Genomic DNA, 25,093 nt, shown 5'->3' on the forward strand with positions numbered 1-25,093 from the left:
TAGTTATATAAGCGATAAAATTGACAAATTGATAATGTCAAAGTTATGATGAAATTACTGAAAAAAGATTGTATTCTCAAAATACTAAAATGTAATAAAAAATGTAAAAATAAATAATTACTTATTTTTTATCAGTAATTGCCACATGGAAAATTTATAAAATTGGTCAAATTCTAACTGTTAATTAAGTGTTTCAAACTCATTATCATCTAATGAAAATTATATCATTTTAAAGAATTTTCTTCTACCTTTTAATTGGTTGTAAATTCATATGGATAAACAGACAGAAAAACACAATGATTTGTTTACTGAAAATAAAATTTTGATATTTCTTTCTCAAGACATAGGTATATTTTGGGAGGTATGTTCATTTACTCACCATTTTATTGTTTTTCAAAGGACACTTATTAGAAGTAGCCATTGTCATTCAGCGGATTTTTTCTCTTTCACTTGATGTTAATTTCATTTTAATAAATACGGTACAATGTTTTTCACAAATAATCGAAGACAAATCATACCTTATGAATCTTTAAAAAGTTTATTTTAAATAAATAAAAAGATATACGTCGCCATTCTCCATTCATTATCTTTAATTTGGGACATTACTCATCAAAATCCTTCCAATGGTTTTTACATGCACCCTTAGCAAAGGTACCTTATTTTCAACAGAGAAATTTGAGAAAATTGGCTAATAAACAGCCAATTAGCAACGGAAGTGTTCTATATAGATAATTACAACTGACTTCTCCCTCGAATATACACTCCCTTACGACGCTTACCCTACTGGTGCATCTGGTCCATGCTCACAGTTTTTAATGGAGTTCGAGTTGCTCATTTATTTTTGTTACTTTGCATATATTATTTTAGTTGCTTTATGCTCTTTTTCGTGGTTGTCTGTTTTCCATGCGTGGTCTTTGACCCTGGATTGCATTCTTTTGATTTCCGCTAGAATCTTTGCTCCCTTGATTACTCTTCCCTACTACATGTAATTAACTTAAATCTAATTTTATTCCTCGTTATTTTAGGTATGGGAAATGTTTCCTCGTTTCTTGGGGTAATTTCATTATTTATAATCAGCTGCACGACAAAGGAAGCCACTTCGCGTTGTTAAAAGAACGTAACAACAAAGAGGCGCTCCTGTAATGTGAACTACTGCAAGTAATGCACCGATATTGGCCTAAACGAAGTTATACAATTTATCTAATAAAAAAAAACAACAACAAAACAAATCACAAATAGAACTGGGTGAAGTAGTTTCCAAATACACCCAAAACTACTCCTGCAGTGCTAGAGGTTGTCTGGCAAGCTATTTTCTGACTTGGTGCTATCCTTACGGAATTCCAACCTCCTATGTTGTAGGAGTAACTCAAAATGACTCTCCTGAAAATACACTCGCTGTCAGAACAGATCAAAATACTATAAAAATTCTTAGTTCTGTGCAAACTGCAAGACTATTTAAACAAAGAACTGAAAAGTGTAAATTAAGCTAACATCAACAAAATTTAATTGTTACATTTTCATCTCACCCTCAGCAGTTTAAATGTGTACATATAGTCGGTATAGAAATATTTTGTTTTCATGCTTTTTCCGTAGATAAAATTCATGCTTGCTTCTAAATACAACAATGTACAGAACATGTACATTAGAAGGTAATAGTAGCCTTAACTAAATCATTTTCAGAAATAATCTTCATTTTGTAATAATAACATCATTTACTGTACATCATGTATAAAACCGATAATCCAAAGATATTAGAAGGTTTGGACCGACCATTTTATTAGCAAGGGGTGGGGGGATGGGGTGCTGGGAAATTTTTGAAGAAAAAAATGTTCCAAATTTTGGAGAAAACAGTTTTTACTCACCCATTGAAAAAAAACAATGATTCTATATTTTCCCTATTACAGGCAGTATGCTCTTCATTCCAGCGGAAATCAAAAGAATGTGATCCAGGGACGAAGACTATACAGGGAAAACACACATAACAAAAGTAAATGAGCAACTCGGACTCCTCTAAAAACTGTGCTGCAGTTAACGCCTTTATACACTATGACGAAACATTAAAAATGGAACATTTAGTTCTTTAATATATCCAGGTTAACGTTATTATCTGCAATTCCAATTGGTTTAATTTGAGCTATTCACATGTCTGTTGTCCACCGCAGTACCATACGGCCACTGCGTATTTGATGGTTGGTGCAAACTTCTGTGGACTAACCTTATGTGCACAAACGACTATGCCATTTTTTTAGGGAATGGTACGCCCATCAAAAAAAATAAATAAAACCCCAAATAACAGACTACTGTCTCGATCTCATTTGAAATAAATAGTATGAAGTATTCTCAAGTTACCGCGCGAAAACAAGACATTCCTGAGGACCTGCCTCCAGTCGCATACTAGAAGAACCTATAGCACAAATAACTATTTCATTTAGAGGAAATCATTATGAACGAAAAAACTTATTTTTTTATCAAAAAGTATACAGACCTTGAGGTAATATAACGTTGATCTGTTGAAATGAAGCGAACTAGGCGTTTTCTATCTTTGATACACATAAAAATCATTACAGAGAGATATAATAACTAATTAACTCGGAAACAAACGAGAAATCCATTTTTTCACAAAAAAAGTGCACATAACTTGAGACCGTTGTGACAAACAGTCGTATTAAGGAGTCATCACTACAGAAGTTTTATGGTCGTCATCATGAACTCATGGATCGTTATGGTGTATCCATCTGCACCATGAAAACGGATTTATTCAACGGGTCATAGTTTTCCTTTCCTGGTTTGTCTACCCCGGACTTGACTTTTTATGAGCAACTCGGCGGGTGTTTCTAGAAAAGCAGAGGACGCTTACCCTACCGGTGCACCTGGTCCATGCTCCCACTTTTTAGTGGAGTCCAAATTGCTCCGCCACAGGAGGCTAAATTGCCCGACCCTACCTACCTCTCCCTATTTCCAGTGGCAATCAATATTTGTCGACCCCATTATCCTTGTGTCCCATCCCATTTTTCATTTCATCATCATTTCATGTTAATTTTATCATCCACTTCATGTTCATCGCCTGAATATAGCTGAAATATTGCTGCTCGGGCGTTAAACCCCAAAAATCAATCAATCACATTGCAAATGAGTAAAATCCGGTAAGAGTATTAGTCTAGCTATAATAATGTGGCTGTTGCGGAAGTGAGTTAAACTGACACTTCCAAAGAATGAAGAGTTCGTATGGTTCAATTTTATTGATCAAGATGAAAAGATGACATCCATGAAATATACATTTAACCATTTATAAACATTACAATAAAACAAAATAAATACGGTAACTCTATATCTTTACAGTCACATTTGATAAAAAGTTAAAGCATATGTAAATCTAATATTCTCCATTTACACAATGTATTTAATATTATCAAAAATGTAAATTTATTAAACTTCTTTATATAGAAATTTATGACAAATGCAACAAATACATTAGTCCTTACGATGTCATGGAAAATATGACATCCAAAACATAAATATTTCAAAAACAACAACACATAACACAAAGCTTACCCTATATGTGGTACAAGGGTACTGATTGTGGTCAACCATATTAGCATTTAATCTCATTCGTACTTTCTAATACAAAAAATACTCATATACGCACACTTTCTTAACTAAAAAATGTGAAATAAATTATTAAAGAAACAGAAATATTAGTAACTAACCTCAGTAAGTATGAACATGCATTCCAAATGAATGAAATTGAAATCAAACAAAACGTGTATTTTTTTCCAAATAACTGAGATTACAAAAGAGCGTCTGTCATATATTTCACCTTTTTTTTCAAGGCGAGGTCACAAAGAGGTCCTGCACAAATCGAAAAAAAACCCCCAAAAACAACAACAACAAAACAACGGGGCAACCATTGGTGTGTGATATCATTTCACCAGGTTTCATGATGTAAGTAATATTGAAATGGTGGAATGTCACAGAAAAAAGACGAATAAGATGTCGAATATCATTACATCGGACAATTCACATCAGAACCTGAACCGTTGATTTTAAAAGAGTAATCAAGGGAGCCAAGATATTAGCAGAAATCAAAAGAATGTAATCCATGGGAAAGACCAGACATGGAAATCAGACACACACAACAAAGAACTAAATTAATACGTACAAAGCAACAAAGTAAACTTGATTATTACAAATAAATAAATCATGCGAAAATTAACTGACCCAACTTCATGAACTTACTTCTGGTATCCCTGTCTAATTTTTTACATTCTAAAACATATGGTAGTGTAATTAAAAGTCAGTAGACCTAGCCTCCCCAACAATTAGCTACATCTCTATAACTAGTACGCGTAGTAAGGTATGTTGTCGATCCGAGAAGACGTCAATCTGAAGATATCTTGTCTCATCTGTTAGATAGGAATTGATTAAGTGATGACGACCATAAGAATTTTGTAGTGATTATATCAACAAAGGCTGAACACACCCTGACTTATTTTACAGTTCTCGGGATCTGCACAGAAAGTCCAAAAACAGATCACACACTCGAAAGTAACGGATAAAACATAGGGTGACCACTAAGAGTAGGGAAGTTTACAATTTGAAAGTAAAATTGTTATTTGTCATGAAGTTGAGATTTCAAACGCACTGCATAATCTATGTTTATGTTAAAGTCTACAGGGCGGATACAGGAATTGAAGAACGGAGAGGGCGCGCTGATTCACAAAAAAAGTGATTTTCTTTCATTTCAACCATTTTTTTCTGAAGAAAACGCGAGGATGCGCGGTCAGCGCACCGGGCATAGACGTTTATGGCATGTAGTGTGTGTGTTTTCTTCACCTTTACCTACTTGATAATATAGTTATAGTTATAGTCTAAAAAAAACTACTCTCATGGTGATAATATTTTGTTCATGAATTTTTGTTGTAATTGCGAGTTTTCGTCAAATTTCTGATTTGAGATCTTGATAACGCGGACGTCGGAGAAAGCACACACCGGAAAGGTATAGTCTAAAATGTGGGGGTCGGTCTATTAACAGGACAAGAAAAAACAGGACGGACATTTTTCGATACATTTTTGGCTATAACTTTGGTTTCAATCAGTGGAATTTAAAAATTTTAAATGCTTTCTGAAATGTGTAACCCGTACCCGTACTAGTATCAACTTTTCCCCGTACCAAACAAAAAAACAAAAAAAAAACGATTTTGTCAGTTTCTTCATTATTTCTTGCTATTTCCGGCTGAAAGTTGGTACATATTTACAAAATGACATGATGGCTAGGCTGGAATTAATGGTTTTTAGAATGTTTGTCGAAAAAAAAAAGATTTTATTCGATTTTCTGTTTTCAAAAGGTCTAAAATGTGTAACCCGAAATGCCTGTACCCAAAAAATCTGTATTTTTGTTATATGTTCTAATTTAATGCATATTTGACATTTGAAGATCATAATATTATAAAAATGTTCATTGATGATAAGTTAAAATCGCATCAGACTCTGTTTAGGCTAAAAACCACTAATTCCACTTCCCATAGGCTTCTATGCTAATTTCACAATATTCAATGGCTTCTCTGGACTTTACCTTAACTTTAACCTGCAGATGACTATATATCAGCATGATTCTACATATGTCAGCTCACAATCCTCAGAATGGCATGTGGGGTTAGCAGACTTGCAGTGCAGTACTGGTCACCGGAAGTGAAGGGTCTATAAATAGCATGGGAAATCCCAGTATTTTCACAAGATAGCGGTATATTTAAAAATCATTATGGAGATTAGGCTTCACATCACAAGAAGCAAAATGCACCTATAAAATGTACAGAAATGTTTTTCCTTTCAGAAACTGTTTAAATTTTTTAAATAAGATGAGAACTTTTTTCACAGCACTATGAGGAACAGGGGTAATTTCTGCGTAGGACTATTTTTGCCTACGTTCCAAATGCTCATTGGTTGAATTGGTGGTCTGTAACCTTTATTCGACTTAGTTAAGATCGTATCCATTCTTTGCTGGTATGGGGATTTCCGCTATGTACGGTGCGGAATTCAAACTCAATCACTTCTTTCTAAAAACAATTTCAAAACTTTATCCAAATGTGATGTTGTAACCTCTGAAGGGTTTCAGAAAAACGTAAAATTCGGACAGGACAGTGAGAAATAGTCAGTAAATAGTTGGGTACGGTAACTTTCGGTTACACATTTTAGACCTTTTGACTTCAGAAAACTGATCAAACAAGAAATATCAGAAAAAAATATACATCATTTTCTTGATAAGATATGAATTGAAACGGAATTTTCCACATCTCATGCATTTTTCAGTTCTTAACATACCGTAAATGTGGTTATTTTAGCAAACCATTATTTTGGTACGGGTACGGGTTACACATTTTAGATCGTACCCACCGGAAACATGACCTTATCGTGAAATAGACTATATATAATAACTAATGCGTCCTTGACATTGGAGAAAACTGATGTTTATAATAATTTCTCTGGGTGTGAGAATAAGAAGATGGATATAACACTCGTTGTATTAACTTTCTGTGTATCTATACTATTACCAGGTAAGAGTGTTATGTCTTTTTTTGTAATAATTTGTACTATTTTACCGTATGAATATTATAATATTATAGTAGACGTTTTCTTTGTACTTGTAGTATAAAAGTACATACATTGTAAATTGTATTTAAAAGTTTGATCTTTTTCCCTTTACTTTCACTGAAATTATTATTCGTGATTTTATTACATGTACATGAAATACAAACTTAATTACTTCGCACTCATTTAAAAATTGTACGTGTAAATAAACATGTACATGTACATCATATGATAATAAAGAATGTCCCTTTTTTCTTACTTCTTAGTATTCATATCGATAATGGTAAACTTACCACTAAAATTTACAACAGAAGGGATGATTTTTCATTTCCTATTGTCAGCTACCCATTTTTAGACGGTGTCACCCACTTGTCACCATTATATATATATGTTTACATATACATTGTATAATGGTTTGATTTGCTTGTATTTGTAACAGTGTTTCAGATTTTAACTAAAGGAAATTTTATATAATCGAGAAATAACTTCATCAACCTTTTGATATCACAAGCTAATAAAAACATTCACGAATTTTTTTAAATGTTACAAGGAACTCATTCTCAAATACAGATGTACTTGTAAAGGATTAGTATGTGCAGGTATCTCTCACCCTTTGTTTTTACAGTAATATTCTACACAAAACATGGAAAGCTCAAAACTCACTCAATAAGTTAACTAAACCTTTGAATAGGCTCATTCGTAAAGAATGTAGTTAAAATATTGTTATAAAATCGTTAAGGATAGCATTTTGGTATTAAATTTGATTTGCTCATAGAGACTTGACATAGAAATTAAGACACTATACACACATGGCATGACATGGGTTGTGTCCTTATTGTATGACTTATATACTGTATTTGAACTGATTTTTAGGGATGTGTTTAATTGTGCAATATTTTTTCCACATTGGCCAGGTTATAAAGAAGGAGGGTTACCAAAGTACTTTAACCCCACCACATTTTTACACCTGTCACAAGTTAGGAATTTCCGGCCTCTGTATGTCTTGTTTTGTTTTCACCTGTAGTTTATTTTTATGTTACTAGAGTATAAAGTGGCAGTTATTTTGCTGTACTTTTGTATAATGATGTTTTGGGGCCAGCTGCAGCTTGTCCTGCGGTGTGAGGGTTTCCCCATCGTTTATTGAACACCAGTGGGTGGCCTTGGGCAGACATTTTCAACCTGGTGGGGTTGTTGTCTCTTTGACATGCATGTATTCACCATGCATATTCTTGGTTTCCATTTTATTTGTGTACCTGTATCCAAGGACTCAACAGGGAGTGTATATTTGATTGTATCTTTGTCCTTTTTGGATTCAATATCAATGCTTTTTTTTCTGATTTGGTATTACATGTTTTTCTTTTGTAATGCTGTTAGTATAGTGTACATGGACATTTATTATGTACCAGTACATGATATTAGACTGGATGAAATCTTTACCTTTCCATATTATTTCACATAATTTTTTTCCAGCAGATATTATTTGACTAACATTTAAATATTATAAAATATCCCCAGATTAAACTACATTTGTTTCCACTAGAAAGTAATTCACACAGGATTCTATTGGATGATACATACACATGTATGTTAAATAATTTAGTACATGCCCATTGACATTTTTGTGATTTTGTAATTTGGTTAATTTTCAGTTTTAAAAGTGGTAATATGGCATATCTGCCTTGTAGTGGGTTGTGAAATTTAAATAGACAGTTGATCGACTGGGCAGAAGAATTATTTCTTTGGATAAATGGTTTGTCACTGAACTGTCATCAAGGGGACTAGGGTTTGATCCATAGTGGAGCAAAGAAGTGAATTAAGCTCTCCAGTTACTTTTACAGCATTACTCAATAGCCCTCAGGGTTTAGGTTGCTGTTAAGCTACATGTACATATGTACATTTACATGTTGCATTGAGGTCATTCACGTACATGTATGAATACTCTTGTCTAGTGTAGCAGTACAGTACTGGGAACATTTTTTTTTCAATTTAGGAAGTTCACACCTGCTACTCATTGCTCTGTGAATCAGAATAAATTTTCAAATACAATGTACATTAAATACACTGTATGCTCAACAGTTCCTTTTTTTTAAAACATTTTTTTAAAGCTTTTTTTTTTTTCAGTATTGGTGTCTGGAGACAGTTGTCAGCCTATAGTACGATCCTTACAGAGATATGGGAATGTATATACACACAATAGTATCTGTTATGTATTTGTAAATCATGAGAAAACATGGGTGGATGCTAGACATCAGTGTGAAGCCTGGGGAGGTGATATGGTCCATATCCCTGACAAAAGTACAATGGACTTTCTGATAGATAGGATGGATAATCAGTTACGATGGAGAAATAATGGTGCCTGGATTGGATTACATAATCGTGGAGGTGGGGCATGGAAATGGACCACAGGTAGGTCTTAAAATTTTGTGGTTTGAGAGGGAAATAGAGAGTTTAATACATGTACATACATGAGTATATATAAATGAATTTATAATAAAATGATGATCAATGCTTAACTATTGCTTATATGAAAGCATACCAGTACCTTTCTATGTACTACAAGTTGACATTACACTTTTAAATCAATTAGTAACATACTGGTTTACATTTGGTACCAGTAAATAAAACAAATGAAATATTTGGAAAGACAAGTGTGTGATAATTTTGATTTTAATACTTATTATTTCTCAACTCTCTGACAATGGTTTTCATTAGAATTTTGTTTTCTACATATTGATTGAAAAAAATCAGTATTCAGTATGTTGAAAAAATGAATGGACATTCATTGGTCACATTCTAACACCATTTAATCTTAATCTTTTTTGGTCAGCAGTGTCACATTAATACATGTACCTAATACATGTATATATGTGAATATAATAAGGGCATCATTATTTATCATGAATTAAACAACCTTAACTGTAATTCATCTTTTATCATCTAAACAGTTAGGCTTAGACCCTTTGTCAGCCATAACAGGAACAATTTGTATTCCAGTTGGGTCCATACTGTGTATTTAAGAAATATTCAATGTTTCCAGTCATTGAAGTTGTATACATTTTTTGCATGTGCAGGTGATAGACAATCTTACAGTTACTGGGATTCAGGACAACCAAGTAAAACTTTTGGGTTTATTTCCTTTGAGGATTGTGCTTGTATGAGAAGAAGAGACAGATGGAAATGGCATGATTACATGTGTGATAATAGAATGTTCACATATAAATATATCTGTCAGTTTCGTAAGTATATATATCATGTTCTTGATGTAGAAAATGTGCATTGTAGTACACTACAAATGCATTATGTGATATCAAAGCAGAAGTTCAAATCTGAAAAACTAAGATACCATAATTTGGTTACAATCTTCAGGAATGTTTTTATGACAGGTGTAATATTGTAAGGATTATATTATGTGGTACACTCAAGAATTAGAGGGACATTGTGTCCCCTTTGGACTGAAATTGCCCTTTTATATGAAATGTTGGATTTCTTAGTAACTGTTAATGGCCTCTTTCAAGAATTTTCTTTAAAACCAATGAGTCTATCACTAATGGTAGATGTGATCTTTTCAAAAGATGTACCAGTAAATCAGGCAATAATATATAAACATTGATGACAGACAGAAGTTTTAGTAAATTCTGTTTGAAAAATAACAATATTGATATTTTTGTGAATGTACTTCTCCCTGTCACTGACAAATGGGAGAAGTGAGGGCAAATTTCTCTCCTAAGATTAGGCCCTGACAATCTAAGCTTGAATGTCAGAATTTCATACTTACACCAGACAGATTTGAACTGTTGCTGAAAAGGTTTGGTTATGGGATATTCTTGGGAGACTTTAGATAGCTTGTTTGCTAACATTTTTAGAACAAGTTGATTATGTTTTAGTTCATTTTCCTTAAGATACTTACATTTAAAACAAATACAAATTTGTGGTCTTAAAAAACTTTTTTGATTTCTGCATCATATCATGAGTAAAGTTGTCTAGATATCTATGAAATTGTAACATAAAGATTAATATTTGGGTTAACCATTATGATCCAAACTAAGGACCAAAAAGTGGAAAAAAAACTGTAGCCATATTAAAGTCTAATGAATTCAGATGAAAACGTTACTTTTAAAGACTTTTTGTCATCAAATGGTCTTTGAATATATTCAGTATTTAAATTTGGAAATTGGACCACAAAAATGTTGAATTTTTATTGCTATTTTCCATCCTGCTTCAATACTTTCATTCTGTGCTGTGTCAAATATATGATCCAAATTTAAGGCTGTATCAAGCTTGAATGTTCTGTCCATACTTGTCATATAACCTCTGCAGTTGTATAAAGCTGCATATCATGGGTTATTTTATTCTTCTAATGGTAAGCATTCAAATGAAGTCATACTTTTGAAAGTCAATTATGTTAATTGCCCTTTCAAATACTAGTAGTGTCTTGGTAGAAAGCCCTTTGTCAAAAGGATTATTTGTTCACGTACATGAAAGTGCAGTTGAAAATTTACTGTTGAATTTTTATTAATTTCGATTCAAATTCATCTTCTGGGTAATATTCCACAGCTCAATAAAGTTTTTTTTTAGGATAGCAAAAATTTTGCAATCTTAGATGGTATAGCCCTTTTGTTGTCCATAAACACTTACTCTTTATGTGATAACTTGAATATTTGTTGTTGGATCTCGATAAAATGTAATTACAAGGTTCAGTACCACATAAAGGAAAGATTGAAATAATTTTGGGGGTTATGACTGTAACTGTTCAGGAATTAGGCACCAAAAATGGGACCCAAAACTAGTTTAGAGTATAAGTGTATGGATCTCTATGAAATTTTACCACAAAATTTCATTCTTAAAAAAATCTGATTGGTCTACTGTGATGTATGACCTTAGCAGTTTGAGAATTAGGAAATTAAAAGGTTCAAAAACAAGACAAAAAAATTGTGAAGAAATTAGGTGCCACAAGCTGCCTATAACCAAACACTTTTCTAGTTTCTGATCTACAATTTGACTGAAGTAGAAGTCTGTGGATCTCTTTGGATTTGTATTACAAAGTTATATACCAAAAAAGTTTATTGTCCAAACCATTTAGGAATTAAGATAAAAAAGAGTCAGGAAATAAGCATTTTCATAAACTGTTTCGGTTTCTTATTTCATACATGTTGATTTATACATGTACATGTATCTAATTTGAAGTTGGAGCTGTATCAGGCATTTGTCTACTAATGTACAAGTTGTCTTGGATTTGACCTATGCAGTCATAGTAAGCTATGTTCTGTGAAGCATTTCATTGGTTATTGCATTAATAAGTACATGTATTTAAAAATGAGAAATTACCAGATTTTATTCAGTATAGTTTACCTTAATATTTATACTGTGAATTGCTTCTGAAAACCAAGTAACAAGTCTAAGAAATCTCAAAATCCTTTGTTAATTTTATTAACACTTATAGTGTACAAACCTTTTTTGTTAACTGTAAGGAACATTTTACCAATTAATTTTGTAGCCTCAGTATAATGTAATTACAGTAGTAGAGAAAAGATGTGTAACATTTAGTAAATGCATGTTTGGCAGTTTTTTCTAGTGTTTAATGCATGCTGTGTTAGGGATGTTTTACACTCAGTTTAAGTGTCTACAACACCGGCAAGTATTATATAATCAGGTGACCTTTTCATACATAATGAAAGTATATTCCATCTTACACCCATAAAGATGTTTAGGTTTATATTTATATCAGCCGTGGGAACTTCTCTTAAACTTCAATTTGGTTAAAATATGGTAAAAATGAAGATGAGTTGTGAGGTATATTATAACATGAACCACTTGACTGCAGTCTTTTCATTTCTCTGTCACCCTAATAATAATAATTAAAGAGCTGAAAAACCAAAACTAAAATGATTTTGTATTTTATTTTACCATTTAGGAGTTGTGGCCATTTTCAAATTGAAAATTTGAAATGCCAGGGTACCTTTTATCATCACATCAAATTTCTATGAATCAGATTTCTTAATAGCTAATTTGAATAATATGTATACAGGTGCATACAAGTTGACAAAAGCATGCTGTAACAAACTAAAACAGTTAGAAGCTTACTCACATGATAACATATGTACAGGAACAAATTGTAAAGCTTACTCACATGATAAACATATGTACAGAAACAAATCATAAAGCTTACTCACATGATAAACATATGTACAGGAAGAAATTGTAAAGATTACTCATATGATAATATACATGTACATGTATAGGAATAAATCATACCAGCAGAAGCTAGGCATATATTGTACATATATTGTTAATGAAAATGTTGATTTGAAGTAGAATGTTAAAATATTAAGAATTTTTCAGAGGGCCTTTTAAACATTTAAAAGAGTTTAAGATTGAAAAAGGGATGGTATGATGTAGTTGGGAAGTGTTTGGTTTATTAAGAAGACACATCAATAAAGATTGAGTAATATAAGCTGATTGTGTCTACAGGGTATATTAAGAATTTGTTTAATGAATTAATCATGTAAGTTAATGTATTCTAACTAAAAAGTTACATGTCACATTTCTATAATATAACACATTTTTAATCTTGCTAAGCATTCTTATATTTTTTGCTACATGTACATGTATAAGCAGACTGAAGGTACAAACCTTCTCCAGTCTTGACTTTTAAAGCTTGCTACTGTATTTTAGCTTTTTAACAAAATGCATAATGAAAATTGTAGCTTTCTTACTGAAATTAGTCTTAATTTTTCTTGTAAGAAATTCAGTTTCTTGGAATGTCAAATAAGAAAACTTAAGGAAATAAGTTACATGTATGAATGAAAACTTATCTCAGGGAAAGAAATGTCAATAAGGTAAATATTTTATTTGCCCATTTTTCTAGACTGGATGTATTGTGATATAACGCCTACCAAACAATAACTTGAATACCTTTTCTTCAATTTTTACAAAACTTAGGTAAATTTTTGAATTGATGGAAGCTGCCTTTTGATTATCATAAATTTTCAATTTTACGTTTTTGAGTTATGGGATATTGTTTATACAAAATGGGTGGATTTCCCTATTGGTTTATGGTGTCTGAACCATACCTTCTAAATCATGTATTTAGATCAATGCATGTGTGGCATGGTTTTTTGGCAAGTCAGTCAAAGCAGTGCACAGGGAAAACTGCAACATATGTTTCAAAACATATGGGAACATATGTTTAGAACTGGTATGGAAATATATCTATTTTTGTTCATTAAAATTCATGAAATGCATATTTGGCCACAATTCAAATGAAAAGATGTAGCTTTAATGATTGAAATCATCTTGGAAATACTATTCATATTGCAATGAGATAATATCATATATTTATGTTTTAATTGAAAACATATTTTTCATTTACTTTTCATGGTTGTCCTAAACATATGAAAAACACATGGAAAAACAGATGTTTTTCATATGTTTCAGAAACATATAAAAAACATATGTCGCAATTTCTCTTTTGTACATTCAATCACAATTACATGTTCATTTTAAAAATAGAGACATGATTATATGGGACAAGCGTATCCTTTTTATTTTCCTCTGTAACTCTATATATTTTGTATATGTGTAGTAGTAGTGAAGGGTTTACAGCATGCACTATAGCACAATTCTCCTACCATTCATCATTAGCTTTAATGCTTATCTCGCTGGTATTCACTTTGTCTGGCAGTGGTATTCTCTCTGACTGACTTTTTCCTGTATAAAGGTATGCCTACGACTACTACTTCCACCACTACAACTCCTTTGCCAACTACAACAACTGCCAAGACAACCACTACCATGACAACCACCACCATGGCGACAAGTACCATAGTGAGCACTGCCATGATACCTACCAAACAACCAAATACCAGCACATCTGATGATATCAACTTTGTTCCAATTATTCATGATGAATCTTATGTCAAGAAAGTTTATAATTCAATAAGACAAAGTCCTACAGGTTTGTTCATCTGTTCATGTACATGTATCATTTTAGTCCAGCTACATTCAGGTGTATAGTGCTAGTCCTTCCCTTTCCCTGTGCTTCAGATATACATTATATATGCATGGGTTGTCATCTCTTAAAATTTTGAATTATATAGCTACATCACTTAAATCTTCTTGAAAAAATCGCTGCTTTGTGATTAGACACATTTACAGGTACTGTTCTGAAAAGGAAATAACCCAATCCCATGTTAAAACCTTGCAAGTGTAACTTCTTCTAAAATGCTCACTGGAGTTTGATGAAATTTTAAAGGAAGATTATGATTATAGGTGAATGAAAAACTGTTATTAGGTTACTGCAATACGAGATTGTTCATCTTGAGAGATTTTACATAATTAGATAAGTCTTTTAGCATGTCTTTCATATGCCTGTTTAAAGTATTTCTTGTCTCTACTTCAGTTCTATTTTAATTGAAAATTTTTCATCCTTTCTGTTTATTTAAAATAAGTTACAGAATGTAAATATTAAGGATTGAAATTGACAGAATGTAAATATTAAGGATTGAAATTGTACACCAAACATTACAACTTGATATTCCTTGTCAAATCACTGTAGCAAGTCATAATTTTTTTTATTGTCTAGAGTTTTATCACATGTGTAAGTTATCATGTACATGTAGGTTGTTCATGTGTTAAGTTAGACTGATGTTTGGTGCATGTGGAATTTTGTTGCATGTTTCAAAGTATGTTTGTTATGCCCCATTCTAATATAATAAAATCTGTGACAGTTCAGGAAAATCGTTAGTTATAATTAATTTGTGGTACTGTGTGTTTACTTAGATCTCACTTCTCAGTAAATGTACTAAATTTGTGGTACTGTGTGTTTACTTAGATCACACTTCTCAGTAAATGTACTAAATTTGTTGATCATGATAATATCAAATGACTTTTCACTTCTTCTGAGAATTGAATTTCAGTAGCAGTCAGTTTCTTATTACAGATCTTGTATGTCTGTCAGTCATAAGTTTTGTGCTTCTTATGTCTACCTTGTGATTTAAGGTTCCTACATGTACTAAGTAGCACATTTAGTTTTTAAAATTTGATTTTTTGGTTACATAACAAGACACAGAATAAGCCAGCAATCTAGTATTAGGGATCATTATTTTTCTCTGTACATTTGTATGGTTATAATAAAACACCTCACAATGGTTAAGTAGCAGTTCAATGAAAGGTTGTGTAAGACACATTTTGAGTTTTAGGATTTAAGAAAAACATGTATGTGGTATTTAACTTAATCATATGCAATAGAAAGTAACTGCTTTAATATCAGATGATGAAAAAGGAGTAAAGAGCAAATATTGTCATAATGTTGGTAATTAGCTGTGGAGATGTGTGTTAGTCAGTGTAAAGACAGAGGTCTGAGAATTTTCATCTGTTTTTTATATCAAAGGTCAACTCTGACAGGGTCTGGTTTATTTTGGCCTTGTTCATTAGTTTTCTGACATGTAAAATAACAATTCAGAATAATAATGTTCAGATTTGAATCATCTCTATCTGTATGTGTTGGTAGCCACAATCATATACACCTAGTAATAATAATGAAGATATGACATATTAGTGTCTTGTTTGTTTAAATCATTCCTAGAGTATAAAATTTCACTCATAATGTTCTAATTATGTGTAGGCGTAGCATGTTAAAATATATCACACACTTAAACCATTCAAGGGAGGTGTTGTCTTCCGTTTTTCTAAGTTTTCACAGATTAATTACTGATCCTATGTACTCTCTAGTTTGCAAGTATTTTATTAAAGTATAGCTAGACACTATATTAGAGACTGAAAAATGATAAATCCCAGATCCATGGTGACTTCAGTGTTTTAGCAGTTGATTCAGTAAATGAGTCACCTAAATATTTACAGCAGTAATAAATAAGATTCTCCAATGATTTCATGAGCAATAGCCTACTGAATGGAGGTCATAAAAAACATATGTTCTGTTTCTATTTATTTAAATTCTTCAGTTACATAATAGGTTTTTATACTTTGAAGAAATGTCATCCTACACACCAGTGTTAGAATGTACAAAGTGCCTCATAAGTCAAAATTATCACAAAAAAATTCTTTTTATCAACTACCAGTCGGAAATTATCTCTAGTTTGTGCTTAAGTTATGGACTTTGAACATTTTTTGATAAGATCATTTGCCTTAGAATTAAAGCATTTAAATCAGGATGAATATATGAGGATAATTTTGTCCAGTTTATAATGTGATACTGAAAACCAAGATATAAAAACTGAAAATATGAATTCATTTTAATATGAAACCAACAAAATCTGGATATCATTTCTGTAAAACCCAGTGGAGTCCCTAGACCTAAGTAACAGGATATGATTTCTGTAAAACCCGTCAGTAGAGCCTCTATGTTGACACTGCTGTACATATTTGTATTGATTTCCTTGCAGTCTATTCCATTGAATATATGTTTCTTTCTGATAATTAATCAATACGTTGCACCATTATGCTGTATTTCTTTATATTTTATAAATCCTCTTTTAACATTGAAATCTCTACTTGAAATGAATTAAACTGGAACAGTCTAAGCTTATATTTTAATTTGATTTAAAATTTTGTATGTTTTAAATATTTTTGCTGTCATTATATCTGATGAGGACTATTATACAAATGTTGTTTCCTGTACTAAAGCTCGTTAAGTAGCTACTTGAAACTTGAGTGAGAAAGTGAAAATTATTTTACGTTATTAACTTAGAAATAAATGTGAAAGACAACTTACACACTCTATTACAGTGTTGAGAAAGCAGATTTATTTAAAACAGTAGTAATGGGAGTTACAAATGTCTTTTGTTCACAGTCTGAAAAGAACTTCTAAAATACTTCATACTATAAACGAGAAGTTTGTGTGTAACACTGCAGCCCAGGAGATCAAAATAAACAAAATGTAAATTGTTTTTCATTGTTTCTTTTATTTACAGATTGATTGATTGTTGGGGTTTAACGTCCGAGCAAAATAACCTGTACAATTTAAATAGGGTCCTTGGGGGAGAACATAGGTGTTTTCTGATGATATGGGGCACCCATATTATGTGCAGTACAATTAAAAATGTTTAAACTAATCCCAAAATAAACAGAGAAGATGTTTCCCACATATATAATTTTCAATGCATTTTTTACCTGTGCAAACTATATACCTGCTTAAACTGAACATATCAGTCAGGGAAGGTTTAACTGTATTTATGACCTAGTATGCCTAAAATATTTATCCTTCCCAAATTAGAGGCGGGGAATACTTACTGCTGCAGTCCTGAATCGGCGGGTCTACTTTCCCAACAGAGTAGTAATCACTCAAGTCTGATTTTTGTAATACATGATTTTTTATGGTCTTGAAATTATAACCAGAGATTTTACTCTTTTCATCATATACTGAGAAAACACCCATAAATTATGATGTTCAATTCTTAGATTTAGTTGTTTGTCCAATACTTTATTTGATAATTTCCTTTTAGAAGAAAATCAGACCTCAGGGAAATTAACTTTGTTAAGGTATTTGCCTTTTTCTTTCAGATTCATCAATAGGTATCCAAGTTGCCAATAACATAGAGAGGTCAAGACAAGATAAAGACAGTGGACTAAGTGATACAAGTAAAGGTATAAATACAGCATGTATACTGAATAAAAGAGGGGGTAGGAGATAGGATTAGGTGATAACAGTTAGGATGAATTAAGACCTGTATACTGAACAAAAGGGGGTACAAGACGAAAACTTTGTTATCTTATTGAATTTAAATTATTAGCAATACTAAAAGTATTGTGTTATAAAACACACCGCTTGAACCTTAAACTTCCAACATTTACTCAAATTTAAAAAAAAAAAAACTAACTTTAAATTGAAGGAGTGATTATATAATTTGCATAACAAAATGTGTATTCTGATGTTACAAAAAGCTCAAAGGATAATTTTACTAATTTATTGTACACTGATGTAAAGGTTTAACCTGCTTTTGAGAAAAATAAACCAATAATTATTTCATGCATGAGTTTTAGCACTATGAAGTTATGCCAAGCATTTAGAAATGATTAGTCACTTAACCTTAGTCATGTCATTTTGATTATGTGAACTCAGTACAAATTTATCACATGTAACATTAGTGATCATGTACAGAGCTGCAAGTTGTCAATGATATTTTCTGGACAAGAGCTACTTTAAAATTGAAGTTAAAGCAAAACAGTTTTGCCTCTCTTTTTACTTTTTCTATGCTCTTCATATCCCACTTATTATATGACATTTAGTATATGTCCATTCTTTTGATTCAACTCTTTATCCATTCTTGAATCTTCATTCCATGGAAGGAGTTGAGGACAGATTATAAGATTTTACAAAGATTTTGTTCAGCAATATAAATAAAGAGTTTGATTTTCAGCACAAACCCATTTCTAGTTTTATATGTGTCGTTTTAGATTGGATGTAGTATGGTATACTGCTGTCTGTCAGTCCATTGTCCTCAGTTCATACAACTCAAAAATGCCTATTTTCATGAAACTTTTTAGATTTTTTTCTCTTTTACTGGTAATGTGCACTTCTTTTCAATTTTAGTAGAATTCTGAATTTGGTGTTCAGGAGTTATTGGACTTTGTTCATACAAAAACGGGTCAATATCCTGTTTCCTGCTATCACTCAAAAGGACTTGCACCCATTTTTCAAAATTGTACATCTTCAAAAGTATTTGAAGTTTAAATATTAAAGAGACCAGAGGGGAAATGTAAAAAAAATATGTTTTCCTTGCTTAAATCATTTGTGTCATGTGTGAGACCAATCTATTGTTATAGTACTTTTGTTTTTATGTTAAAGAAGATATCTGACATATTAACTTCATAAAGTATATGAATTTTCATTTCTTGTAATTGATATTTACAGGAGCCATTATAGGTTTGGTATTAGGAGGATTTGTTGTACTCGTGATAGTTGGTATGATCTTCATTTTATTCAGGAGAAGGTTAGTAAATATCTATACAGAATTTTCTAAAAGTTATTAGATCAGGAAACTGCCAAAAATAATAAACAAAACTTTTAGCTAAACACATTATAAGAATGAATTTGATTATGACAACTCAGTTACTTTTAGAATACATGTACATGTGTGTATACATTTTCACAGTTCATGCCTACATTTTTTTAAAGGCAGAGTTAGGATTTCTAAAATTTTGTCATTTTCACCGATATATCAATTGGACTTTGGAATAGAGATATCTGAGTTGTATCTGAAAATTTGTTCTCATCAATCTTGTTTTGGTGGATGCAAATAGCTGTTGAAATGCTTTGTTAACACATCATCAGTGACATCAGATTCTTGATGCCTCCAAGTCTTTGAATTTACAAGTTTTCTTTCTATAAACACTAATTCAGCCATAAAATTTGTCTCTAAATGATCATTTCTTGTCAGAGGAACAATGTAATTTTAAAGTTTGACGTCTTCAATTATTCAGTTGAAGGAAACAAATATTTATCTACGCCAAGGCAGGCACATCTACATGTATTTTCATATAATTTTCCATGTTTGTATTTATGGATCAACTTTTCACAGTTTTGTCTTCAGAATTTTTCACTTGTTTTTGATGATCAAAACAAAATAAACAGAGATTCAATGTAAAAGCTATAGGATTTAATTGTAATGTTAACTTTATACAGGAGGAGGAAGAAGAGAGAGAGTGATGACTTAGTTGTACAGTTTGAGAACACAGACTACATGAGAGGATATACACAAGGGTACACACCAGTATCACAGAGTGACCAGAATGGTCATGTGACAATTAATGGACGACCAGAAAGTCATATGTACATGGACACCAATGAAATGAACAGATTGTACGAACAGGTAACAAAGGAAGTTAATCATGGTGTCAATAGATATGATCAGCTGAAACCTAAAGGTGCTGAAGGTGGTTCCACAGATAACAGTATTGAAGATTGGGATAGTGATTTAAAGAAACCAAGAGTAGATCTACCAGAAGATTCCACCACTTGCAAACTAAATAATGAAAATGACTATATTGATATGAGTGCTAACCGACCAAAACTTACCAATCTCCAGGCTAATAACAGAGCCATAGAAAAGCAAAACAATTTGAAGGAAAGTGAGCCTTTATATAGCAATGAAAACTTCCAGCGTGAAGAATTATCAACCCCAAACGAGGATGAATTAGCAATTCTGGATTACGAGGAGAGCAACCCTCTAGACAATGGTCAGTTAGAAGTGCTTGATTATGATGAGAGTGACAGTCCTGACACAAAGTCTGACCCATTATATGATATTGTTCATTAGAACAAACACTAATATGTATTGTCACATTTCACTCAGTCGAATTTAAGTTAGCATCTTCAATTTTTATTTGATTTGCCCCAGAAACAAAATAAAATAAACTACCTATACTAAAATGCAAGGTCTTGTTTTAGACTTTTCATCTACACGACTTTGTCAAGGTAATTTGTAAATTCTTGATCTTAGGTGATATCTCAGTTTGTAATATTTCTGAAAACCATAAACAATATTGTTTTTTTTATCTGTCCACATTTTAGTTAATGCTATCAATTTTTAAAAAAATTTCTGAATAAAGTGATCGATAATGTATTTTGAAAATTATAACAATGTAAACCATTTAAAGTTTGAGATTAGAAATTGTAGCAGGTAATATTATGAAATGGAGAATAAAATCTCTTTAAGTCTCAATTTTTCATGAGATTTGGACAAGAATCTACAGAATAATTTTATTTGGTATAAATATAAATTGTAATGATTGAGAAATAGTTTACAAATTGTGCAGAATGTCTCTTGACATCAATATAAAATAGTGAAATGATCATGTTTTCTCATAATCATATCATATCTATAGATCATTTAATCTTACCATGTGAACAGTTGTAGTATTGGTCTATTTAGCATAAACAAATTATGTTTGTAAATCCGAAAGCTTGCAACCTAATGGCATATATTATACAATTTTTATTGTATAAAATCATGATCTTATGATATACACTTATGTTGTAAAAAAGAAAGAATATATTGTTATCAAGAGGTACTTTAAATCCATAAAGCATGTTAACAAGATATAAGAAATAAAATGTGTTTGTAATAATCTATGTTCTTCCAGCTTTTAATCAGCAATATGTTCTGTAACAATCAAGGAACTAAAATTTTCTTACTAACTTCTACTATAAAACAATTTTTTTCAACGTTGTAGACAAAAGGTTGTTTATTGTTTACTGTTGTATTGTTTTAAAACACGATTTCATGATCCAATATGTGTCATTTTTGTCAATCTGTAAACACGTGTTCACACCATTGTTATCAATATCAGATAGGGTGTTGTTAAGTTTTGTCCTCTCAGGTGAGATTTTTGTGTGGACATTTTTGTAATTGTTCTTAAGTTTATTTCTGAATACATGTTATGTACATATTGGATTGATTATATGTATATAGAACTATCATAAACTTGATCTAAGGAGGTAGACAAAACTCTTGAAATCATTTTCAAATATATATATGGTCGTATATATATATATATATTGAATATTTCGGATAACCAATATCCTTCTTCAGCATAAAACTAATAAAGTTCAAGATCTTGAACTTTATTAGTTTTATGCTGAAAATAGATATCGGTTATCCAAAATATTCAATGTAAAATTTACCATTTTGCCATCATTTGGTGATGTTAAACATATTTAGACATTTATTTAATTTATTGTTATGTTCCACATGGTGTTTAAGGATCCATCATTGTTGACTTTTATTTAGATGATTTATATATAATGTTTGTATCATATTTAGTTTCACCAAAGCCTTTCAAGCTTTTCTTTGAAAAAGAATGAAACCAGTCCAAGTTACTTTGATGCTTACATAAGATTGATGTAAAATAGTGAATACAAATGTTCCAATGATTTGTAAGAGTTGTGTACCTTACCCTAGGTCTACCTCCTTAGCAATACATTACATTCAGTAGTCAATTCATCAATTCATTTATATATGTAACCTTAATAGAAAAGTAGCTTTGGAAGTTGAAGAATAGTTCTCTTAATTTACAGAAAAGTTGTTCAACTTAATTGTAGTAGTGTTCTTCATCTGAAATAGTCCCATTATCTGTCTGATATGTGTTTTCTCTATAGCTGCTGTGATTTTTATCTGAAAGGTTAAAACATCTCATGTCATTGAAGATGGAATTGTACTTCCCTAGCAGTAGTGTGTTGTGTGATTTAAATAACCATTTTATATGACAATTTGTACTGTAACCATTGCACTGTAAATATGTTAGCAGTATATAGAATTTTAGCAGCATGTATATGTATTTCATTGAAATTTGATCAGTACCAGATACAGTCATTGATCCAAGGATGGGAGTGTTGGGCATGCCCTGAAATTGGGAAAAAATAACTTTTTTGCATGCAATCTTGATGTTTTCTTAAATTCTGTCTCCAAAATTTTCCATGCCACGTTTTGCTTGCCATTTAATTTTAATGACATCCTCACCTCCACCCAACCTGAAATCCTAGACTCCCTTGATATAGTCAAGGGTCTTCAAGACAAGTATTTTTGTATTATATTGGAAGAGTAATCAAGTGATCCAAGATTTTAGATAGATAATAACTATATTTTGTGGGGTACCTACTTTTGTTGTATTATGGTATTGTGTCAGTCTTTCAGAGATAATTTGGTTTTCAGGCAATATTGTGAGTATAAGTGTATGGATCTTTATAAAATTATTCATCAAGGTGCCATACCACACCAAGAAATTTGGAATTGATTTGTTTTTTTTTACTTGAAACAATTTTAAAAGAATGAGGGACAACAAGCAAGCATTTGTATGGTCCGGTCAGTAACTTTTTTGAAAGTTAGTCTCTCTCTTTGTGATTGTATCTTTTAGTGCTATCTGGTCAAATTATCATTTTGTGTCAAATATCTAATGGCAATCAAAATTCAGAGCTGTATCAAGCTTGACTTGTGTGTTTAGGATTTTTCTTCTGTGGTTGTATCTACCTGCACACAGGGAAGCATTTTTTTTTTACAGTTATTACAGTATTTGTGGATGATATGGATGAACATTTACCTTTACAGTTGTAAAGTTTCCCAGATAATAACTGAAGTCTCCGGTATAACATACTATATTTGATGAGGCCCACTGGTTCCACCTATTATACTGTTTGTACTTGAAGGTTAATTTAATAAGTTAATATATAAAACACACAGATTTTTAGTTCTACCTTGATATTACTGGTAACAGGAAATCTTTGCTAATGTAATTAGTTTTTAATCTACAAAATTTCCAAAAATTTGCCATGATCTGCTTGTGAAATCTTGGACTTAATATTATGGTCAAATCATTTATACCTATTTAATCAAGATTTAAATGTGATTATAACTATTTCTAGTCATAATTTTGAAGCATTTTCAATATACATTAATGTACATATTAAAATGAATTCATGGAAATTCTCTTTTCATCATTGATTGTTGTAATTTTTATTTTGCCTTTATTTTTTACATAACATTTTAATATATAATTTTTACATACTGTAATAAATTGCATTGAACTTTTCTATTTGTTTTCTCTTTGAGGTTTACTACCAAGCCTTTCCTGGTTCAAATGGTAGCTTTCTGGAGCTCCAAAGCATGGAATTGAATTCAGTTTTGAAAACAAAGGAAGCACTAATCCAAGTCAGGAATTGTTAGTTGAAGATATGAATAATTGATATGATGGCATATCTTTAAATTTTTATCACAAAATATTAAAATATGTGTATAATCTGATATAAAACAAGATTTGATATATTTTTTTATTCTACATCAGAATAGTGAGGAGTCAAGTCATTGTTCTCTTTAACAGTTATGGTAAAACATTTAGCACTTATGCAACACAGGGCATTACTGTCAAGCAAAATAGCACTGACATAAGAAACTTTCATTGAGCTATGAAATGATCAGACCTTTTAAGTGCACTGGAATATCTCTAAGTGTTTGCAGAATAAATCAATTAACACTCACTCTTTCAATTTTGCTGAAGCAATGAGATGAATACCTTGATAAAAAAAACCAACACATGTTTGTTGACAAGTGAAATCACAAAATCTATCACTATCCTAAAATAAAGGTTAAAACTCATACATCTTAAGAAAAAAATTCTGATTGGTAAAACCTTTAACATACTATAGAGTTCTAAATAAAAAAATACTATTAAAAATATGCATTAATATTGTGTTAAGTCATATATCTGACTTCTCCAGATTATGAAGCTGTGCTGTTGATTATCCTCAATACACCATACATGATACTGTTTATTAGATCAAACACATTTCACTCAGTCAAATTATGTTCTGACATTGAGCAACAATGGACCATTAAAGACAACAGGTGAGAATAGCTGATATGGACCTTTGATTCCGTCAGTTTATGATGTACATCGGATTTTACTAACTAAATACCTGTAAATTGCAAATAAATTCACAACATTAAAGACATGCATCTAATTACATGTTAAAAGAATTTATCAACCTAAAATACAATTA

At 31.4% G+C, this 25,093-nt stretch overlaps 1 protein-coding gene across 2 annotated transcripts; it reads left to right on the forward strand.

Annotated features, from left to right (window-relative positions):
• The first annotated feature begins 6,391 nt into the window (after positions 1–6,391).
• LOC148618640 (uncharacterized) lies at positions 6,392–24,125 on the forward strand. 2 transcript variants are annotated; one of them, XM_088577733.1, is made up of 7 exons: positions 6,392–6,551; positions 8,707–8,991; positions 9,657–9,821; positions 14,303–14,539; positions 18,103–18,186; positions 19,454–19,532; positions 20,225–24,125. In XM_088577733.1, the coding sequence occupies exons 1-7, from the start codon at positions 6,500–6,502 to the stop codon at positions 20,856–20,858; spliced, it is 1,536 nt and encodes a 511-aa protein (XP_088433859.1). In that variant the 5' UTR covers positions 6,392–6,499; the 3' UTR covers positions 20,859–24,125. The 2 variants fall into 2 exon arrangements, with proteins under 2 accessions (XP_088433859.1, XP_088433860.1); XM_088577734.1 differs by lacking the exon at positions 14,303–14,539.
• The last annotated feature ends 968 nt before the right edge of the window (positions 24,126–25,093 follow it).

This window comes from Perna viridis, chromosome 4 (genome assembly GCF_037379345.1).
Source record: "Perna viridis isolate PV_CMFRI_1.1 ecotype Kerala chromosome 4, ASM3737934v1, whole genome shotgun sequence".
NCBI classification, from domain to species: Eukaryota; Metazoa; Mollusca; class Bivalvia; order Mytilida; family Mytilidae; genus Perna; species Perna viridis.

What these genes read in the sequence shown, in the direction of transcription:
- LOC148618640 (XM_088577733.1), top strand. Translation starts at nt 6,500, where the DNA reads ATGGATATAACACTCGTTGTATTAACTTTCTGTGTATCTATACTATTA. An exon ending in TGTATCTATACTATTACCAG is followed by an intron (nt 6,552 to 8,706) that starts GTAAGAGTGTTA and finishes TTTTTTTTTCAG; the next exon opens with TATTGGTGTCTGGAGACAGT. An exon ending in TTCATTTTATTCAGGAGAAG is followed by an intron (nt 19,533 to 20,224) that starts GTTAGTAAATAT and finishes AACTTTATACAG; the next exon opens with GAGGAGGAAGAAGAGAGAGA.